The sequence below is a fragment of the Arvicanthis niloticus genome, chromosome 4, assembly GCF_011762505.2.
Source record: "Arvicanthis niloticus isolate mArvNil1 chromosome 4, mArvNil1.pat.X, whole genome shotgun sequence".
Lineage (NCBI taxonomy): Eukaryota > Metazoa > Chordata > Mammalia > Rodentia > Muridae > Arvicanthis > Arvicanthis niloticus.
This window is the reverse complement of record NC_047661.1, coordinates 36,725,545-36,744,030: the sequence shown is the minus strand read 5'-3', so window position 1 is coordinate 36,744,030 and position 18,486 is coordinate 36,725,545. Positions and strand designations below refer to the sequence as shown.

At 43.3% G+C, this 18,486-nt stretch overlaps 1 protein-coding gene across 1 annotated transcript in view; it reads right to left on the bottom strand.

Moving 5' to 3' along the window:
• Positions 1–9,375: 9,375 nt before the first annotated feature.
• The window catches only part of Lhfpl6 (LHFPL tetraspan subfamily member 6), a 163,266-nt gene continuing 154,155 nt past the window's right edge, over positions 9,376–18,486 (bottom strand). The window contains exon 3 of the mRNA XM_076932120.1: positions 9,376–9,494. Coding sequence (XP_076788235.1) covers positions 9,376–9,494 — 119 coding nt within the window. The remainder of the gene's footprint in view (positions 9,495–18,486) is intronic.

Sequence of the window (18,486 nt, the reverse complement as noted above, 5' to 3'; positions counted from 1 at the left end):
CACACAACTGGAGTAACTCCAAGGATGCTCAATTTCTTCTTAGAATCCACGACAGGAAGCTGTCAGGAGCAGACAGGTCTCTAATCAATATGAACATTAATATATAAATATTTGTAGCATCAGTTCCATGGACTTCTGATGTTTTGAAAACCAGCTATCCATGTAAGGTAACCTGGACTGTTTTCTGTTAACTCCTCTCAGCTATTTCTAAGTAAAATATGGAAAGCACCCTAACAATAAACTCAAAAATATGAATTTGCTATAGTCCGTTAACTCATAGGTTAACCGTCCCAAGTCAGTTAAAAAAGTTAAAAAAGGGCTGGGTCTAGGCATTGTATTCCTAAATGTGTTATACAGGCACAATGCCCATGAGCATATCAATATTCATCTCATTTTTATATTAATAAGAGGCTTGTACCAATGAAAACCTTAAATTTGAGATCAAAGTAAATTTTGTACCATTTAAGAAATTATAACTTCATCTTGATAATAATTATACAGATTTCTACCAATAGGTTATGGCTATGCAATAAGTCCTAGATAACCCCCCCCCCCCCCGTTCCAACAAAACCACTACTTTTCCCTAGAAAGACAGACCATTATTAACCACATTAATCCCCAAGCTCAGGGAATAGGGGCACTTACTCTTCTTTAACTTCTTCAAGCTGATTAAGGGCGTTGAGATTTTAGAAAAGGGGTGGGGGGAAGAGTAAGTTGATAAGCCTCTGATGCTGTGTCTTCACTGAATCCAGATGGAATTCTAGGACATCAGAGGTTTGGGCAGGTCTGCTCAGTATGCTTGATGAGTAGATACACCAAGGCTGTGTATTCTGCAATATACAATTCTCAGAACAAGTTTTAGTATCAAGAAAAAAAAAATTTTCCCACCCCCAGGGGGCTGACATTTTTTTTTAAGATGTTGGTTCTGAAGACTTTTTTTTTTCCACTTGTTAAAATTGGTTGTAGTATTTACGTTTCAGATTTTATCCCCTTAGCCTACTTCCTCCCAGAAACCTCCTATCCCATCCCCCTCCTCATGCTTCTATGAGGCAGTGACCGCACCTACCCCCCCTCACTATCCCCTCCCCGCCCTCACATTCCCCCCCCCCCCCGTGTGTTCATGTTTTTATGGGACCAAGAAACTCCTCTCCCACCCATGTCCAACAAGGCCATCCTCCCCTACATATACCTCTGGAGTCTTGGGTCCCTCCCTATGAGTTCCCAGGCAGGTGGTTTAGACCCTGGGGGGCTCTGGTTGTTTGGTATTGTTGCTTTCCACCTGGGGTCAATAACCCTTTCTGCTCCTTCAGTCCTCTCACTAAGTTCTCCATTGGGAAACCCCTGATCATATCAGTGGTTAATTGTGAACATTGTCCTCTGAGTGTGTTAGTCTTTGGCTGACCTCTAAGGAGACAGCTATATCATGTTCCTCACATTATGCACTTCCAGCCATCCACAACAGTGTTTAGATTAGGTGGCTGTACATGGGGTGAATACCCAGGTGGAATGGTCTCCTGATGGCCCCTCCTTCAGTTTCTGTTCCATGTTTTGTTTCCCTATTTGCTCCCTTGAGCATTTTTGTTTCTCGTTCTAAGTAGAACTGAGGCATCCTCTCTTGGTCTTCCTTCTTCATGAGCTTCATGTGGTCTGTGGGTTGAGTCTTCGATAATCCAAGCTTTTGGGCTAACATCCGTGGAGATATGTTTGTGTAACTATCTTCTTTTGGGGTTTTTGGAAGATTACTTTCTTGCTTTTTCTAGGTTGTAGTTTCCCTCCTTGTGTTGGATTTTTCCACCAATTATTCTTTGAAGTGCTGGATTTGTGTTGAGATACTGTGTAAATTTGGATTTGTCATGGAATATTTTGGTTTCTCCATCAATAATGATTGAGAGTTTTGCTGGGTATAGTAGTCTGGGCTGACATTTGTGTTCTCTTAGGGTCTGTGTGATATCGGTCCAGGATCTTCTGGCTTTTATGGTCTCTGGTGAGAAGTCTGGTGTAATTCTTATAGGTCTGCCTTTATATGTTACTTTGCCTTTTTCCCTTACTGCTTTTAGTATTTTTTCTTTGTTTTGTACATTTGATGTTTTGACTATTATATGGCAGGAAGTATTTCTTTTCTGGTCTAAACTATTTGGAGTTCTGTAAGCTTCTTGTATATTTATGGACATCTCTTTCTTTAGGTTAGGGAAGTTTTCCTCTATAATTTTGTTGAGGATATTTACTGGTCCTTTAAGTTGGTTGTCTTCCCCCTCATCTATACCTATTATCCTTAGGTTTGGCCTTCTCATTGTGTCTTGGATTTCTTGTATATTTTGGGTTATTAGCTTTTTGTATTTTGCACTTTCTTTGACAGTTGTGTCAATGTTTTCCATGGTATCTTCTGCACATGAGATTCTCTCTTCCATCTCTTGTATTCTGTTGGTGATACTTGTGTCTATGACTCCTGATCTTTTTTTTAGGTTTTCTATCTCCAGGGTATTGTCCCTTTGTGATTTCTTTATTGTTTCTACTTCCATTTTTAGATCCTGCATGGTTCTGTTTCATTCCTTTTCCCGTTTGGTTGCATTTTCTTGCAATTCCTTAAGGGATTTTTGTGTTTCCTCTTTAAGGGTTTCTATCTGTCTACCAGTGCTCTCCTTAAGTTCTTTGAGAGTGTTATTTATGTCTTTCTTAAATCCCTCTATCATCATCATGAGAAGTGATTTTAATTCTGATTCCTGCTTTTCTGGTGTGATGGGGTGTTCAGGGCTTGCTCTGATGGGGGAGCTGGGTTCTGATGATGCCATGTAACTTTGGTTTCTGTTGCTTACGTTCTTGCTCTTGCCTTTTGCCATCTGGTTAACTCTAGTGCTGCCTGTACTTGCTGTCTCTGACTGAAGCCTGTCTTTCTAGTTATCTAGCTTGTGTCTGATCTCCTAGGGGTCCAGATGTCTCTGTGATCTTTTTCAGCTGCACTGATTACAGTGGTACCTCTAGGATGCCTCAGGATATGGTGCCTCCAAGGTAGTAGTCCAGCTAGGTATCTGCTGTTCTGGGTGCAGTGTCTCCTCTAGAATATCTCAGGATATGTTGTCTGAAGCTCTGAGTTCATTTGTTCCTCTGTGGCTCTGGATTGAGTGGACCTTCCAGTATGTCTCAGGTGGAATCCGGGGTCCACACAACAGCAGGCCTGGCAGAGGTCTGATCCAGGCCTCAGATCTGAGAACTAGTTTCTAAGACACTGTCCAAGTTAGAGCGCCTGGGATCCCTGCTTCCTATGAGATCCCTTATAACTAGCCGTTTTTCCAGGCCAAGTGCTTCTCCTCCATTCCTGCCACCTCCTCCTCCTCTCTCCCCCTCTCCTTCAAACTCTTCGTTTCACCTCCCCTTCTTCTGCCCAATCATCAGCTCTAGCCTTTATTTTACAAATTAAGGTTCACAAAAAGTCACCTGTGATTCACTCCTGGCCTGCAGCCCCTTTCTGGGAAAGCAGAATTAGCATCAAAATACAAGCCCCAGGGCTCTCCTCAACAAACAGTCTGTTACAAATTTCTCTCCCTGTAAAGCTTATTTCTACACATACTGCAAGATAAACATGTATTATTATTATTATTATTGACATTTTATGTGTATTAGTATTTTACTTGTGTGTGTATGTATGCATGTATGCATGTATGTATGTATGTATGCATGTATGCATGTATGTATGTGTATATGTGCCATGAGCATGAAGTGGTCCATGGAGGTACCATGTGGGTGCTGGGAACCAAACCAGGGTCCTCGGCAAGAGCAATGTTCCTAAAAGGCTCTTCTTCAGCTGTCTGTCAGCTCCCTCTCTTTCCTCTCCCTATATTGATTTCTGTGATAATTCTGTGATTATTCTGTAATGGACAGTAATCTCATTACTGACCCATCACTTTCTTAAAACTCTTCTGATGCACTAAACCAACTACAACCTAACTCCCCCAACACCCTCTCTCTAATCACTTCTTGGGTGTTTCTGCCCCCTTAAGATCCTCTTCCCGGTTACTGATGTGAGTGATCATACCTTCTCCTGTAGCCCCGATTGGTCCTTCAGCAAAGATGCTTGTGGCCTTTGTTCAGCGATGCTGTTCCTTAAAGCTCCATCTGCATTCATTTCTTATTTTCTCCATTCGCAGAAATCAAGCCTGCCTCCTCAGCTTCAGGCCTTGGTCTTCAGCTGTTGCCTGGGCCTCTGTACCTGCTCCCTCCCTCTCGTGCTTCCCTCTCCCTGGCCCCCAGCAAACTATTGAGAACACACAGGCTGTTTAGATCTCTTCACCATCCTCTTCAAACCCTTCTGCTGCCCCCCCAGGATCAGGTGTAAATTTTATTTCCCATAGCATGGAACACAGAGTGCTTCGGACCCTTCTTCATCCTCCTCTCTTGCCACACCTGATGCGCCACTACGGCAGACATTCTAGATGGTTCTTAATTCTTGAAACGCTAAGCAGTTCCCACCTCTCTTTCTCATTAGGGTTCAACTAACACACAAAAAACCAATGACATGCAGATTTCATGAGAACAAAGTCATGGACGTTGGCAAGTGTTTGTACCCCAAACAATATACATGGGGTGTGTCTGCCATCCTAGGGAGTTTCCCATATCTTTAGTACTTGAAATCCTGTCCTCACTCCCATAGAGAGTAAGAAGAGTTGTCATCTTTCTGTGTCTGCTTATTTTATTTTTATTTAAGTGTATCTGTGTATGTGTGCACATGCATGTGCGCACACATACATGGCATTATATGCACAGTCCAAAAGAAGGTGTCAGATCACGTGATGCTTCAGTTATAGGCAATATGAGTACCGGAACTCAATCCTCTGCAAGAATAGAAAGTACTTTTAACCACTAAGCCATCTCACTGGCTCCTGTTTGCTTATATTTTTGAGAGAAAAGCTCGTATATCTCAGGTTGGTCTTGAGCTTGCTACACAGCTGAAGTGAGCTTTGGATTTCTGTTCTCTTGAAACTACGTTCCAAAAGCTGAGGTTGCAACTAGAACATATTCAGTTTACCACTGCCGTCATTCCTTATCATTTCCAGAATATTTTATACTATTACTGTTTTATTTATATCATTTTTGACAGGATCACACACACCCATGTGGATCCTAGTCACCTCCCTCACCCTCCACTATTCCTGTTGACCCCTTGTCCTTCTCAGCTAGCTACCTCTCGCCTTCATGTTCTTTTTGAATGTGTGACCCAATGAGTTTAATTGGGGTTGCTTGAATGGCTGAGGACAGTGGATTATTTCGTGAGCATCTCTTCTTCCCCAGCTACTGCTGCAATTTCTGTCAACATATGACCTTGTGGATCTGCTGTCCCGGGTTCCATCATAATGTCTGTGACTAAACAGACTAAAACAGGTTATTCTATATGCTTATATAGTCATTTGTGACCACAGGTTTTTGTTTGGTTGGTTTTTGAGAGTACAAATACCCAGGAGGGTATATGTTACTATGCTTAACATTGTGGGAATGTACCTGTTGTCCTTTAACTGTGAATCTACAGGCCTCTCAATATGCAGGGTTACTCACTGAGGACGTGTCATGTGATTCCACCGTGGTACTCTGGGTCCATTTTCTTGTCATCCGATTTTGTCGACTGTCTTTCAAATGTTTAGAAACAACTTATTCAAGTTTTTGCTTATTTAAAACTCAAAAAATTTAAAATCATTCACCTGCAATAGTTTTAAATGCATTCTGTATGTATGGTTTTGTCGAACATGTACCCTGCCGCAGTTCTCCTTCGCTCTCATTTTATATGTTGGTTTATGAAGATGAGAATAAGTATATTCACACACACACACATCACAAAATGTAACAAAAGAAAAGAAGATCCAATAGCTGGAGAAAGAGCTCTCTTCACTCTAAAATCTGCAACTGAATTCTCACCTATAGTAGACAAAAGCTGTCCTGTTCTTCATAAGGTTATTACAGCAGAAGCTATTCAGATCGCTACTGTGTGTTCAATAACATTGAAATATGAAGGCTTTCCTCTAAAGATCTGCATAAACACTAAAGATACACTGTGGGCATAAAGAGTTTATGCAGGATATCAAAAATACTGATAGAGTAACATATTGGTCCATGGACTAGGCTTAACTAGGTTTATAGTATATATATATGTATATGTGTATGTGTATATGTGTATATATGTATATATGTATATATACATATATATGTGTGTATATAGTGTGTGTATATATATTATATATAAAATATAAAATTATATATAATAGTGTATGTATATTACATATTATATATGAACTTCTGTGTAGGAGAAAGTAAGTGAGACATTGGGGATTGAGCTTCCAGAGTGGTGTGTGCTAGATTTTGGAGTGCAGGAGTATACATGTCAAGCAAGCACTGTACTTCTGAGCTAACAGCTTGTGAAGTTCTTTTTTTGTTAGGCTTATTTTATTTACTACTATCATTGTACATGTGAGTGTGGGCATGCATGCATGTGTGTAGAGGCCTGAGGGGAACTTTCAGGAGCTGGTTCTGTCTCATGACTTCTAGGGATCAAACTCAAATTGCCATGTTTGTGTGGCAACTGCTTTATCTACTGGGCCATCACATTAGTGTATAAAAGATGAGTGCAGGAAAAAAAAGCCAAAATGGTTGCTTTATTAGGAGGAAAGTTTTTATTGTGGATAGAGAGAGAAAATATTCAGAGGCATCTGCAAGAGCAGAGAGAAAAAGAGACAGACTAGACATGGCCAGGCTAAAGATGCGGGGTGTGGAAAGGTCATATGGTTTATAAGGAAGACGTATATCTAGGGGGCAGGGAAGGTGAAAAGGGAGATATTTAGAAAAGCCATGGAGCAGGCCGCTATCTAATCGGTAGGGCAGCTCTGCTTAGCTCTCGACACCCTGTTCTGTACTAGAAGTGGCCAAAAGCCATGCACGCCACAGGTAGAAGCGGCCAGAGGTCAAGGGTGCCACAACTAGATCCATGAGACACCGGCATGGTGGATGGCTCTGCCAATCCACTACCCTCTCCCCACAAAGCTCAGTTGAGCTCTAGACAATACCCGCCATACTCACGGTCCCCAGTAAAATGAAGATTCCTAATGCTTAAAGATTATCCAATGGATTTATATATTTGGAAATGCTCAATTAATAAGATGCCCACACAATTAGAATAGTTACCCAATATCTAATCTTTGATATAAGTTGTTACCCAGGACTGCTTTTGACCCATCCATCCTCCTCCATGGCTGCTAACCCACTCTCTCCTCTCTCCTCCTCTTCCTCTTTCCTTCTCCCAGCTCCACCTCCTCTTCTACTGCCCAATCAGTGAACTCCACTGCAAATACAATGTAGCAGAATAAATATTCCACTACAGGAAGGGCCAGGAGGCAGCGTGGACTTTGAAATGTATAACACTAATTCAGGTTAAGTTGATAAATGTGTGTGTACTACAGAAAATAGTCCCATGCATACATAGTAAGAATTTCTAAACATAGTAAGAATGTTCAATTCCTAAACATGCTGTATATGTAGTTTGAAAACTGAATGGATTTTTTTTTTCCTGAAAATCAAGCCAAGCTAATGTTTATTCAGAGAGGACCATTTTATTAGAGTTTAGGAGAAAAACTCTGGAGTGGCAAGCTGTAAATCTTGGCAGCTGCCTGGAGGAGGAGAATGGAGGAGTGACAAAGGAAACCATGTCAGCATAGAGGTTAGCCACATGGTAGACGAGCATCCCCATGGTAAGGGTGGCTTTTTAAGGATATGCCACAATAACTAATGCTTAATTCAGAATGCATCCATTATCTGGCATGCAATTTTTGCTCCTGAAAGAGCTGGTTCTATTAGGGAGACATGGATAGCTGGAAACCTTTCCCTTGAATCAAGGCTTACTATTGGGGGCCAGAGTAGGAGACAGGTGCTGCTCAAGTGGCCAAGAGCCTTGGGTAAGACTAGGGTGATGGCCCCAGCACTGGAGTTCACCCAACATCCAACATGGACTGTGGGAAGACAGCATGTGGCATGCTGCTTGTGATGGGCCACCTAGAAGTCCTAGATCATGTTGGAACCATTCCTGTATTCTAAAATTTAAATATAACGGTTCTGAAACTCTTCTGAGAAGCTGTCATGACTGAGCTACAAATGAGCTAAGGTGGCAAAGAATCGAAAGCTAAAAGTAGACACCTTTCATGCACTCTGTACTTATAAAGTTTGGCGGGATAATTGGTGAAAAAAAACTAACGGGAGGCCTTTGAGGAAGAAATCAGATTAGCAGAGCTGCCCACCATGGTGGGCAGGCTTTACTTAAGAGATCAGGCAAACCTGGTAAGTGAATTAAAACTCGGGGACTCAGTGAGCTATTGATCAAAGAGAATTTATTCACAGAGCTTTTCAAATACAAACAAAATAGTACTTTTTTTTCCCCTTTACAAAATGAATATTGCAATAATCGTGGTATAGCACGGTAGAATAATGGACACAAAAGAAAAGAAGATCCAATAGCTGGAGAAAGAGCTCTCTTCACTCTCAAATCTGCAACTGAATTCTCACCTATAGTAGACAAAAGCTGTCCTGTTCTTCATAAGGTTATTACAGCAGAAGCTATTCAGATCGCCACTGTGTGTTCAATAACATTGAAATATGAAGGCTTTCCTCTAAAGATCTGCATAAACACCAAAGATACACTGCGGGCATAAAGAGTTTATGCAGGATATCAAAAATACTGATAGAGTAACATATTGGTCCGTGGACTAGGCTTAATGTATGCTTAGATATGATGCTGTACTGACGTATATTTTTAAAAAAGAAACAAGAGCAACAGGACACAGCTGATCCCCTGTACAGTGATGGGATGACGTGTGCATAGGATGTGTGGGTGTGACCTGTGCATATGACATGTGCATGTGATGTATGCATACGGCGTGTGCATATGACATGTGCGTATGTGTGCTTTCAGGCTCAGTCCTCATCTACAGGGAATGTCTGCAGGGTACTTACCCTGCCTCCTAAGATAATACTGTTTCTACTAGCCCTTTTGACTCCCCTAGTCCTCATCTTTTTGAAAGAGAAAAAAATGAGATCCTCGTTTGCATATATAGATTTGCTGTGTGTATGTGATATACATTAACGATACTCTGTGGAATAGAAACACCGATGCCCTGTACTGTTTTTAGCCTTTGGTCCATTTTTTCTCCACTGACCCATATTCTCCATGCTTTTGACAATGTCCCCACCACCCTCCCTTTCTATAGAATGTTCCAGATTCAACCGAATTTCTTTACATTAACACTGTTTTGGGGTTACAACCACTATTCCACCTTATGAAAGTCGCTGGATGATTCGGCTCTTCAGTCTCTGGTGGTCTGTCCTCTCCTCGGCTTGCTCCCGAGAGACTCAGTAGGGGTAATGCTTTTGCTTCTTGCCCGAGAAGCATGCCAGCCACGTACACAGCAGCAGGGCAGCTGCAGCACCCGCCCCGGTGCAGAAGTAGGCCCAGCCGATCTCACACTTGCCTAAGGACAGAGCAAGGAGAGAAAAGCAGACCAGGGTGAGGATGGCTCTGAGGAGAGTGGTTTATCTTCCAGTGTGTGCACTTTGACATACCCACTAATGGTGCAGAGTCCTTGCTTGCGGAGAATGCTACCATGAGAAGGAAGGATAGAGGGATGGTGTATGTGTTTTCACAGGTCCCTGGCTCGGTGCCTCATGCCAAGTAGGACTAAAGATTGGTTATTCCCTTCTACCCATGACTGCAGCAAAAAAGGAGTAGCAACCACAAGGACGGGGGCAGTGATGGTATCCATTCTCACTTGATACCTTAACCCAGACTTGTGTGCATATTAAGGTATAATAGGTAGCATTTAAACTATAGGAAAAGTCCCCCTGTGGCAGGGGCCCATTTGAAGGACAACATTGAAGTAGGCATTGTGACACATGTGGAATGTGTTAAATGACCTGCACTCTGCAACCTAAACTGGGAATCAAGACACCCCAGATTGTCCTGGGGCCAAAACCCACTTTCAGTTCAATGTCCATTTAAATGAGAACACCAAGACCAGGGCCCAAACAGGTTCTTATTGCCCGGCATAGTAATGACACACTTGAAACCCTAAGAGATTAGATTTCTTTATTTATTTCATATGCCCTCTGGGTTGATTCTTCTCACAGTACTGGGAGGTGGGGTGCAGTTGACAAGGAGCCTGGAAACTGGTAAGCCTTCAAGGGTCTTCAAGCTTATATAATTATTCAGAAATGGAGGCAGGGTTCAAACCAGCAATAGAACAAATATCCTAAATAGCCTACCTGGTTTGGTGGAGTGGGTCTCCATGCTTGTAAACATTGGTGAGGGCATCCCTTGTTTGTGAAACAGTCTGAGTACTCCAGAGTGTCACTCAGCAAACAGCCTTTCTACCCCAGTCTCTATGGTGCTGGGCTTAGAGGCATGAGTTGTCATGGGTGGCCATCTTGTTCTCTAATGACAAAGGAGTTATTCTTTGTGTATGCACAGTGTACGTGAGCCCTTGCCTCTTCCATTGGTCAGTGTCCTTCCTGTTCTTAATTCTAGTTACTCCTGTTTACAGCCTTCCTTCACTTTCTGGGGGATTTGAGGGGTGGGGATCTGTGGTGGGGATGGATCCAGGACACGCTGGGCAGGTACCTGCGCCTGAGCTGCATATCCAGAGCCTACCCCTTCTGTTCTCCATTTGTACCCTCTTCCGATAGCAGGCAGTTTCCTCTGCTTTTTTATTCTTGCTTGCATAGTATGTTAGACACCAACATACTTGGATCTAACAGGAATTGAACATACCAGCCTCAGAGAAAACCATGTCCCCTTTTTTCAAGTTAGTCATTTTTGCCCTGTTCATTTATATAATAAATAATAGTAATAATAATGATGACGATGGTGATGATGATGATGATGATATCTCGCTACCAAAAATTCAAATACTGTTAGATCTATCAGGCCACCCAACTGTCTTAACTAGACATTTACAGTTGGGTATCTAACTTGCCCGATGTACAGACCCAGCTGTGTGAGGTCCTGCCTCATCTTAGCACTGTGGGTGGAGGTATGGTTGAGAACAAAGGCAAACATCTCTCTCTAGAGTGGAAGTTTCAAGAAGTGGGGGTAATCTTTGCATGCCTTTGTTCCCTCTCATACCTGTCCCCACAGTGTTTGACCTAACCCAGGCACTCAGTAAATCACTGCTGAATGAGAAAGCAAGGTAAAAGAAGGAAGCAAGCAGGCAGGCAGCCAGGCTCCAGAAAAGTCTGAGATTTTATTTTAAGAGTAACTCTAGTTCTGTTTTGGCACTGAACTTTAAAGGGAAAATTTCCAACCCAAGCATGCATTTCTGCCTCCCCCACAGGCTGTGCGATATTTAACAGGATAATATATTCAGAAGGATCAAATCTCCAGCTTGGGGCAGGTCCCAAGGGATGGTGACCTTCCTTCATACTGGGGGAGCGTTTTTCAAGGGTGACAGGATCCCTGCTTCATGACCACATTTACTGACAACCACAGGCTGTGAGTCTTGGGAGCCATTGCCACTGTGAATGATTCGTTAGCCATATTAAATAAATCTAGGAGGGAGAATTAACAGGCAGCTAAGTGTAGCCAGTGGGTTAGAACCTTTCAAAGAGTCAGCAGAATGTGCGGGTCTCTCTGTTCCACACAGGGTGCATAATCTGAAAGGCAATCCATCGCTCATTATTAACAGATATTGACCTATGCACAGTTCTATGACCTAATGCAGAAGGCAGAGTATATTAATTATTGGACACATTCTCAGGAAAGCATAGTTGGCCTGGGTAGTTACTTGAGGATGTGCATGTGGCTGTAGGTTACATCTATTAAGGAAGATATAAGAATCTACGGAAGGACCAAGTACCACAGGACTGGGGCGAGGGGTGGGGGGATCACTCTACTTCCTGCAGAGGAGTAAGTTTCAACTCGGACCCTTTAGCTGATAAGGAGCTACAGCTGATGACATCATGAGCCACCATCCTCTGGATCCCTTTGCTGGCTCTAGGCACTAGTCACCAACGTCTGCTTGTCTTTGACCTCTAACAACTTACACTATACCCCCCCACACACACACACACACACGAGAGACTAGAGACAACTTTCCTCCACTCTGTTAGCTGTTCTTGCCTCTGAAATGACTGTAGTCAATGAGGGACTCAGAACTACTCAAGGTCAACACTGGTAGCTTCTTAGCCCTAAAGGACATGTCCTACACTGTATGAAATCTTCCAAAGCACCTAGAGTTCTGGCCGGTCCTTACATCCAACTGTATCCCTGCTTGATGTTTAGTCCTTTACCACCTCACCTTTGATGGGTTCCTGCCTCCCTGCCTTCTCCATAGAATATTTCATGTCTGTGTTCACATGTATGGGTACATGCATGCACATGTGTCTATGGGAGCCAAAGGCCAACCTTGATGGCTATTTTTCAAGGAGGAGCTGTCTGCCTTGTTTGTTGAGTCAGGTTCTCTCATTGGCCCATTGCTCGCTGAGTAGGCAAGGCAGAGTAGTCAGTAGGCCCCAGGGAGCAGCATGGTTCTCCCAGGTCAGGCCCTTCACATGGTTTCTGGTCCTCGTGCCTGCGATACGAGGACTACTGACTTAGTTCTCCACTAAGCCCACCTTGGGAGAGTTCCTTGAATATTCACCTGAAGGCCTGCTCTGATGAACTAGAACCAAGTCAGCAGTGGGGATGACACCTGATTTTATCAGAGGGCCTGGAAAAAAGGCTTAACAACCCCACTCACCATGCACCCCTCACACAAGCTTTGATAGCTCTGAAAGGCTAAGGATAGAGGAGAGAAAGTGATGGCCAGGGATGGGCATGGGGGCAAATGTAGTATCTGCCTCACACTGGCCCTGCCCCTGGGAGGTTACCACCCTCCTGGGGCAAATCCCATTCTTTGTTTTGGCCCTGTGTACTGTGACTCATCACCCCCCCCCCCACACACACACACACACACAAAGTCAACTCAGGAGACCAGGTGGATGAGGTGGATGAAAGCTCAGTGGAAATTAAATAATGGTTCTGAAAATGTCTTAGGATATAAAAAAATATGTCCCCTGACTAATGACACATGCCATGCAAGCTTTTTGATTTAAGTTCAGCATCTGGCTAAGAGCCAGTATGAGGAACTAAGATTTCGATTGCCTTAAAAGAAAAACATCCCATTCTTTTAGACACAAAGAACTCCATTTACGCACTCATGAAATAAATAACCATTGTCTCAAGGGTGGTTTAACAATACTTCGTAGCATTTTTATGAAATAAAAACATAGGCAGTCTATCAAACTAGTCTCAAACACACATGCATGTGTGTACACACACACAGGCATGCAAACACATGCACACATTTGTGAATACTATATGGACACATGACTGCACATGCATATATGTTTTTATATGCATTTTAAACACGCTAACTGATTGAACCCTGGTTCATTTTTAAAAAAGATTTAGTGTGTGTGCAATGTTGCGGAGGCCAGAAGAGGATGCTGGAGTTACAGGCAGTTGTGAGCTGCAAGCGCTCTTAGCCACTGAACTCATTCTTAGTGGGGGTTCTTGACCCACTCCTCTCCAGTGCTCTGTTTCTCTCCTGCTTCCTCTTCCTTTCTTCATGTGTCTTCCGTTCTTACTTTTGTCAACCCAGTCATTGATCTAACAAACATTTGTTGAATGATGACTGTTGCAAGTTGGGTGCCATGGACTTGGTTCATTAAGATGAATACAATCTCTGCCTTCAAAGATCTGGTTGTTTAGTCACAAAGATAAGCATTAAATTAGTACTTACATAATTATAAGTGTGATGTGTGCTTTGAAAAAACAACAAAACAAACAAACAAACAAACAAAAAAAAAAAAAAAACACCCCAGGATGCTGAGGCAGAAAATCTGGAGAGACCTGTGGTCAGTGAATTGAAGGAATGGTTTCATTTGGAAGTGACATTGAAGCAGAGCCCTGGCAGATGAGGAAGGGCAGAGAAAAGTGTTTGGATGAAAGGGGTTGTCACAGAGAAATGGGGATAGAGTTGCATCTTGTAAACACATTGCTCCACATGAGATATGGATACCATTTTGATTGCATGGCTGGGGACGAGCAAGAGGGCTGCCTCTCACCATTCGAGAGCTTGACTCTGAGAGATCCTTCCCTGAATTTTCACTTGTGCCATGAGATAGACATATTAGGTCTTCAAATAACCCTGATTTAACAATTATCTTTTTAAAACTGTTACAGGAACTGGAAATATATCATAGTGTATGCCACTGCATGGTTTCCTTCGAGTGTTCACATCAGCTGCATTGTTTTAAAATGTTCCTTAAATAAGATATATGGCCAGCTTGTCAAAGTAAGTCTCAAAAGTATATAAAAGTACACATCAGTATGTACATATGTGTGTATCCATCCATCCATGCACCCACATGCATTACCCACATATACACCCACACACATGCCAGCATACACCTCCCTTTGGAGAAGTAAGAAACAGTCCAGATCAGCCTGAGTTGTCGAAGAGACTTAGGCCAACCTGAGGAGATGAAGTCACTAGTTTCCTCAGTAGTCCTCAGTTCTTGATTCTTTCTCATGCACACAGACTAGATACAGGAGGGTTTTTTTTTTTTTTTTTTTTTTTTTTTTTTTTTTTTTTTTGCTGTTATTTGTTGAACCTAGCATACCTGTCCTCTGAGAGGCTTCACTCAGCATCTGACCAAAACAGATGCTGAGACCCACAGCTCCAGAAGTCTTGCAAAAGAGTTGGGGGAAGGATTGAGGAACCTGAAGAGGATAGGAACTCCACAGGAAGACCAACAAAGTCAGCTAACCTGGACCCTTGGGAGTTCCTAGAGACTGAACCACCAACCAAAGAGCATACAAGGACCGGACCTAGCCCCGCTGCACATATGTAGCTGATGTGCAGCTTGGTCTTCATGCAGGAGCCACAACAAGTGGAGCAGGGGCTTCTGATTCTGTTGCCTGCTTGTGGACCCTGTTTCTCTAACTGGGCTGACTTGTCTGGCCTCAGTGGGAGAGGATGTGTCTAGTCCTGCAATAACTTGAGGTGTGAGGGTGGATTGATACCCAGGGTGGATTTCCTCCTTCTCAGAGGTGGGGGACTGAGAGGAGGGGTCAGCGATTAGGATATAAAGTGAATAAGTGAGTGAATAAATTAATGGAAAAAGGGAGTTTTGTTTGTGCTTTGGTTTTCATGTTTTGTTTCCTCATAAGAAGAATGTAAAGTTGCACTATCTAGAACTGTGAGGGATTAGATGATCTGTTGGTCATAGACTTGACAATAAAGTCCAGACTTCTTCAAAGGTAAAGGAAAAGTAGAAAATCTACTCTGGCCATGGTTTTATGCTTAAAACCCAACAGGAAACACTAATAATGCAGATATTATCACTGTGTTTCACAGTTGCAGGAGAAAAATGTCTTTTGGGATACATTAGGCCATTAGCAAGGAGGAGGTCTTTAAATTCCTATGTTTTAAATAGCAGGATAGGCTGAGTTGTAATGGAACCAAATTAAACCAGGAAATAGGGGCCATTCTCTCTTGGCCTCTCCCTCCCCCTGTCAGGGCAATAAACGCTTGTTATTATAAGCTTGTTATTATAATGCAAACAGAAAGCATTTTACTGGAGGGCAAGTTTGGTCTGTGATCTTTCAGGAAATTAGAGAATCGAATCTGTTTAAACTTTCCCTTCTTGCTCTCTGTGATGCTCCATCACACAGGACTCCAAGCCTGCCTGCTTGGCAAATTGCTGCTTTCAACAATGGGGAATACCACTCTTGACAGATAAAATAGAGGTTAATGGGACAGAAGCAGCACAACCGCAGCCAGCTGCCAAGTCCACAGACAAAGGCTCCCTGGCAGCGTTCCAGGACAGCTCCAGTGGGGGACAGGGTGAGGCAAGGTGTGGCTGGCTTTTGAGGGTGATTCAGTTTAGTCTTATTTGTGCAGCTTTCTGAAGGAACAAGAGACAGGGGAGCTAAAAAGATGTTAGACCAGATCCACCTCATGGTGTTCTCCAGATTGTCTTCAACCCTGTAATATGACCTCTACCTTTTCATCAATTAGTTCCGCTCATGTTTCATACTCTGGATGAGGGTGCATTGGCTGGGTTCTTTCTGTATTCTGGTGCTTGGTACAATGCCTGGAATCCCTGAAGGCAGTCGATACCCATTTATGCCAGGAGTGGATATCATACACTGTGCTGGGGCTGAAGGTAGAAATTTAACATTTATAATTGTATAATAGCTATCAGAGGAAGACCACAAGCCAGGGGCTAAACAGGGAAGGGCACTTCATTTTCTTCTCTTTATCCGAGATTCTTTTAGGAAATAAGAGATGCAAATCCATGTGTACTTTCTCAACACGATTCTCACTTCTCAGTTGAAGATCTCTAGGTCCCTGCAAGATGAATAAGTGGCCCCCATATCTCCAGCAAGTATCATACTTGGTTGTGAACATGGGTTAAATTAATCATAGAACCTTTTCTTTGTGCCAGATGCTGTATGAGGAAGGTCCAGGCTGATTCTCCTCTTCTTGTGAGGTGCACCTGTTTTGTTGGAACTTTGCTAGAGGGGAAATGTCACGCTTTCTCTCCCCCTTTCATTTTCTCTGGTCTTTGTAGAAGATTCTCCCCATGTCCACTTTGAATGCATCCAGTTATTCAGGATCTGCATCTGAGGATTTAGCCCCTGATCACTGAGCCACTTACACCACAGAGGGCACTCTCTTGGCAACCCAATGGCAGGGAAGTCCTGTGCTAGTTTTTTTTTTTTGGGGGGGGGTGGGGGAGACATGAACAAATATCTCTTCTCCCCAAGTAGAGCACCAATGCCAGATCTCACTCAAATCTAGATGGGGAACCAACAAGTTTTATCAGGCTTATTCACGGGAGCATGATTACAGGTGATGGACAACAAGAATATGAATGATTCCCCAAAAGTCCCGCCAGAGCCAAGGTGATCTTTTGAAAGCTGCATAGACTGCACCTGTTGTGATTTATAAAATGGTATAAGGAGACGGCAGCGGGTAAGGGGGAGCATCTCTGCAGGCCATGCCCAGGCATCCCCCTAAGCAATCAAGCCATGTGGAAAGGCAGAGAGACAGAGAAAGGAAGGGGCAGAGAAGGAGAGAGAGAGAGAGAGAGAGAGAGAGAGAGAGAGAGAGAGAGAGAGAGACAGAGACAGACAGAGAGAGAGACAGAGAGAGACAGAGAGAGAGAGACAGACAGAGACACACACAGAGAGACAGAGACAGACAGAGACAGAGAGAGACACAGAGAGAGAGAGACAGAGACAGACAGAGAGACAGACAGAGACAGACAGAAACACTAATAAGCAGTCTTTTTATACACCTGACTCCTGGCTCTATCTGTAGACAGAGATGTAAGCTGTTGCTAGGTAGCCATTGGGTGGAGCCTAGTGGAATTGTTTGGAAACCAACAGTACCCCTTCCCTTCAGTTAATTTATCTCCTGAGACCACCATGTGAACTCAGCAGTAGAATAACTCAGAAGCCGCACCTATGTTAAAGGCGCCACAAAGTATATTGATTCATGCTCCACATTTGTGGGGGGTTGAGATTTGTGGAGGGTTGGAATGTTGCAAGAACATTATTTTGAGCTATCTATAGCTCCCTCATTCACTGTTGACCTCTGCGTCCAACCTTCAGTTGATTGTTCCGTGACAATCAACTAAAACATCACATTAACAGACCACTGGCCTCCACCAACCCAAAAGCTAAGAATGCAGTCAGATAGTATTTGAAGCCTGTGGCAAAGACTGTCCTGTTCTGCTGTAACTAGCTTACCTGTGTGCCCATCAAGTGTTTGAAAAGTGCCTTGACTTATAAATTTTTTTTCTCTGTAATTAACAGCTTTATGAAAATATTACCTGCTTGGAGTATGGTATCTGGTTAATGCAAATCCTTGTTTCTAGGTCACAGTCTCTCATAGTCAGCTCCAGAATAAAGTCACCCTTCTTCCCTTAGTAATGGAAGCTGCATTCCCATGTTACTGACCAAAACAGCTGGGGCAGGATTACACACACGTGGAGGGCACATGGGTGCAGGAGGCAAGAATTTCAGAAGAGAGTTGAATGGTCCTGCCCATCTCCTCCTTCTCTGAAGGACTGTCAGGATGGGATGGCCTGACTTGCTGGGGGTCTCTATCTGGTAATAGCAGGCCAGGTCTAGTGTAAACTGGCTTGTGGAACTCAGATAGTCCTTGCATGAAAACCAGCATTTGACATGCTCCAAACTCACCGCCTTTAGCCACACTGAAGCTGATCCTGTTTGTTGAAGGTCATGAGGAGTGCCCTAGTTCCACACTGGGGCTGCCACCTGCTATGAATACTCAGCTGTACAACTGAAACCACCAGGCTATCCTAGATCCTGCCTTGAAAGCCAGCACAGGGCCCACAGTCAGATCCAGCAGGCTTTGTTAGACACAGAACAAAGCAGAAAAACACAGGTCA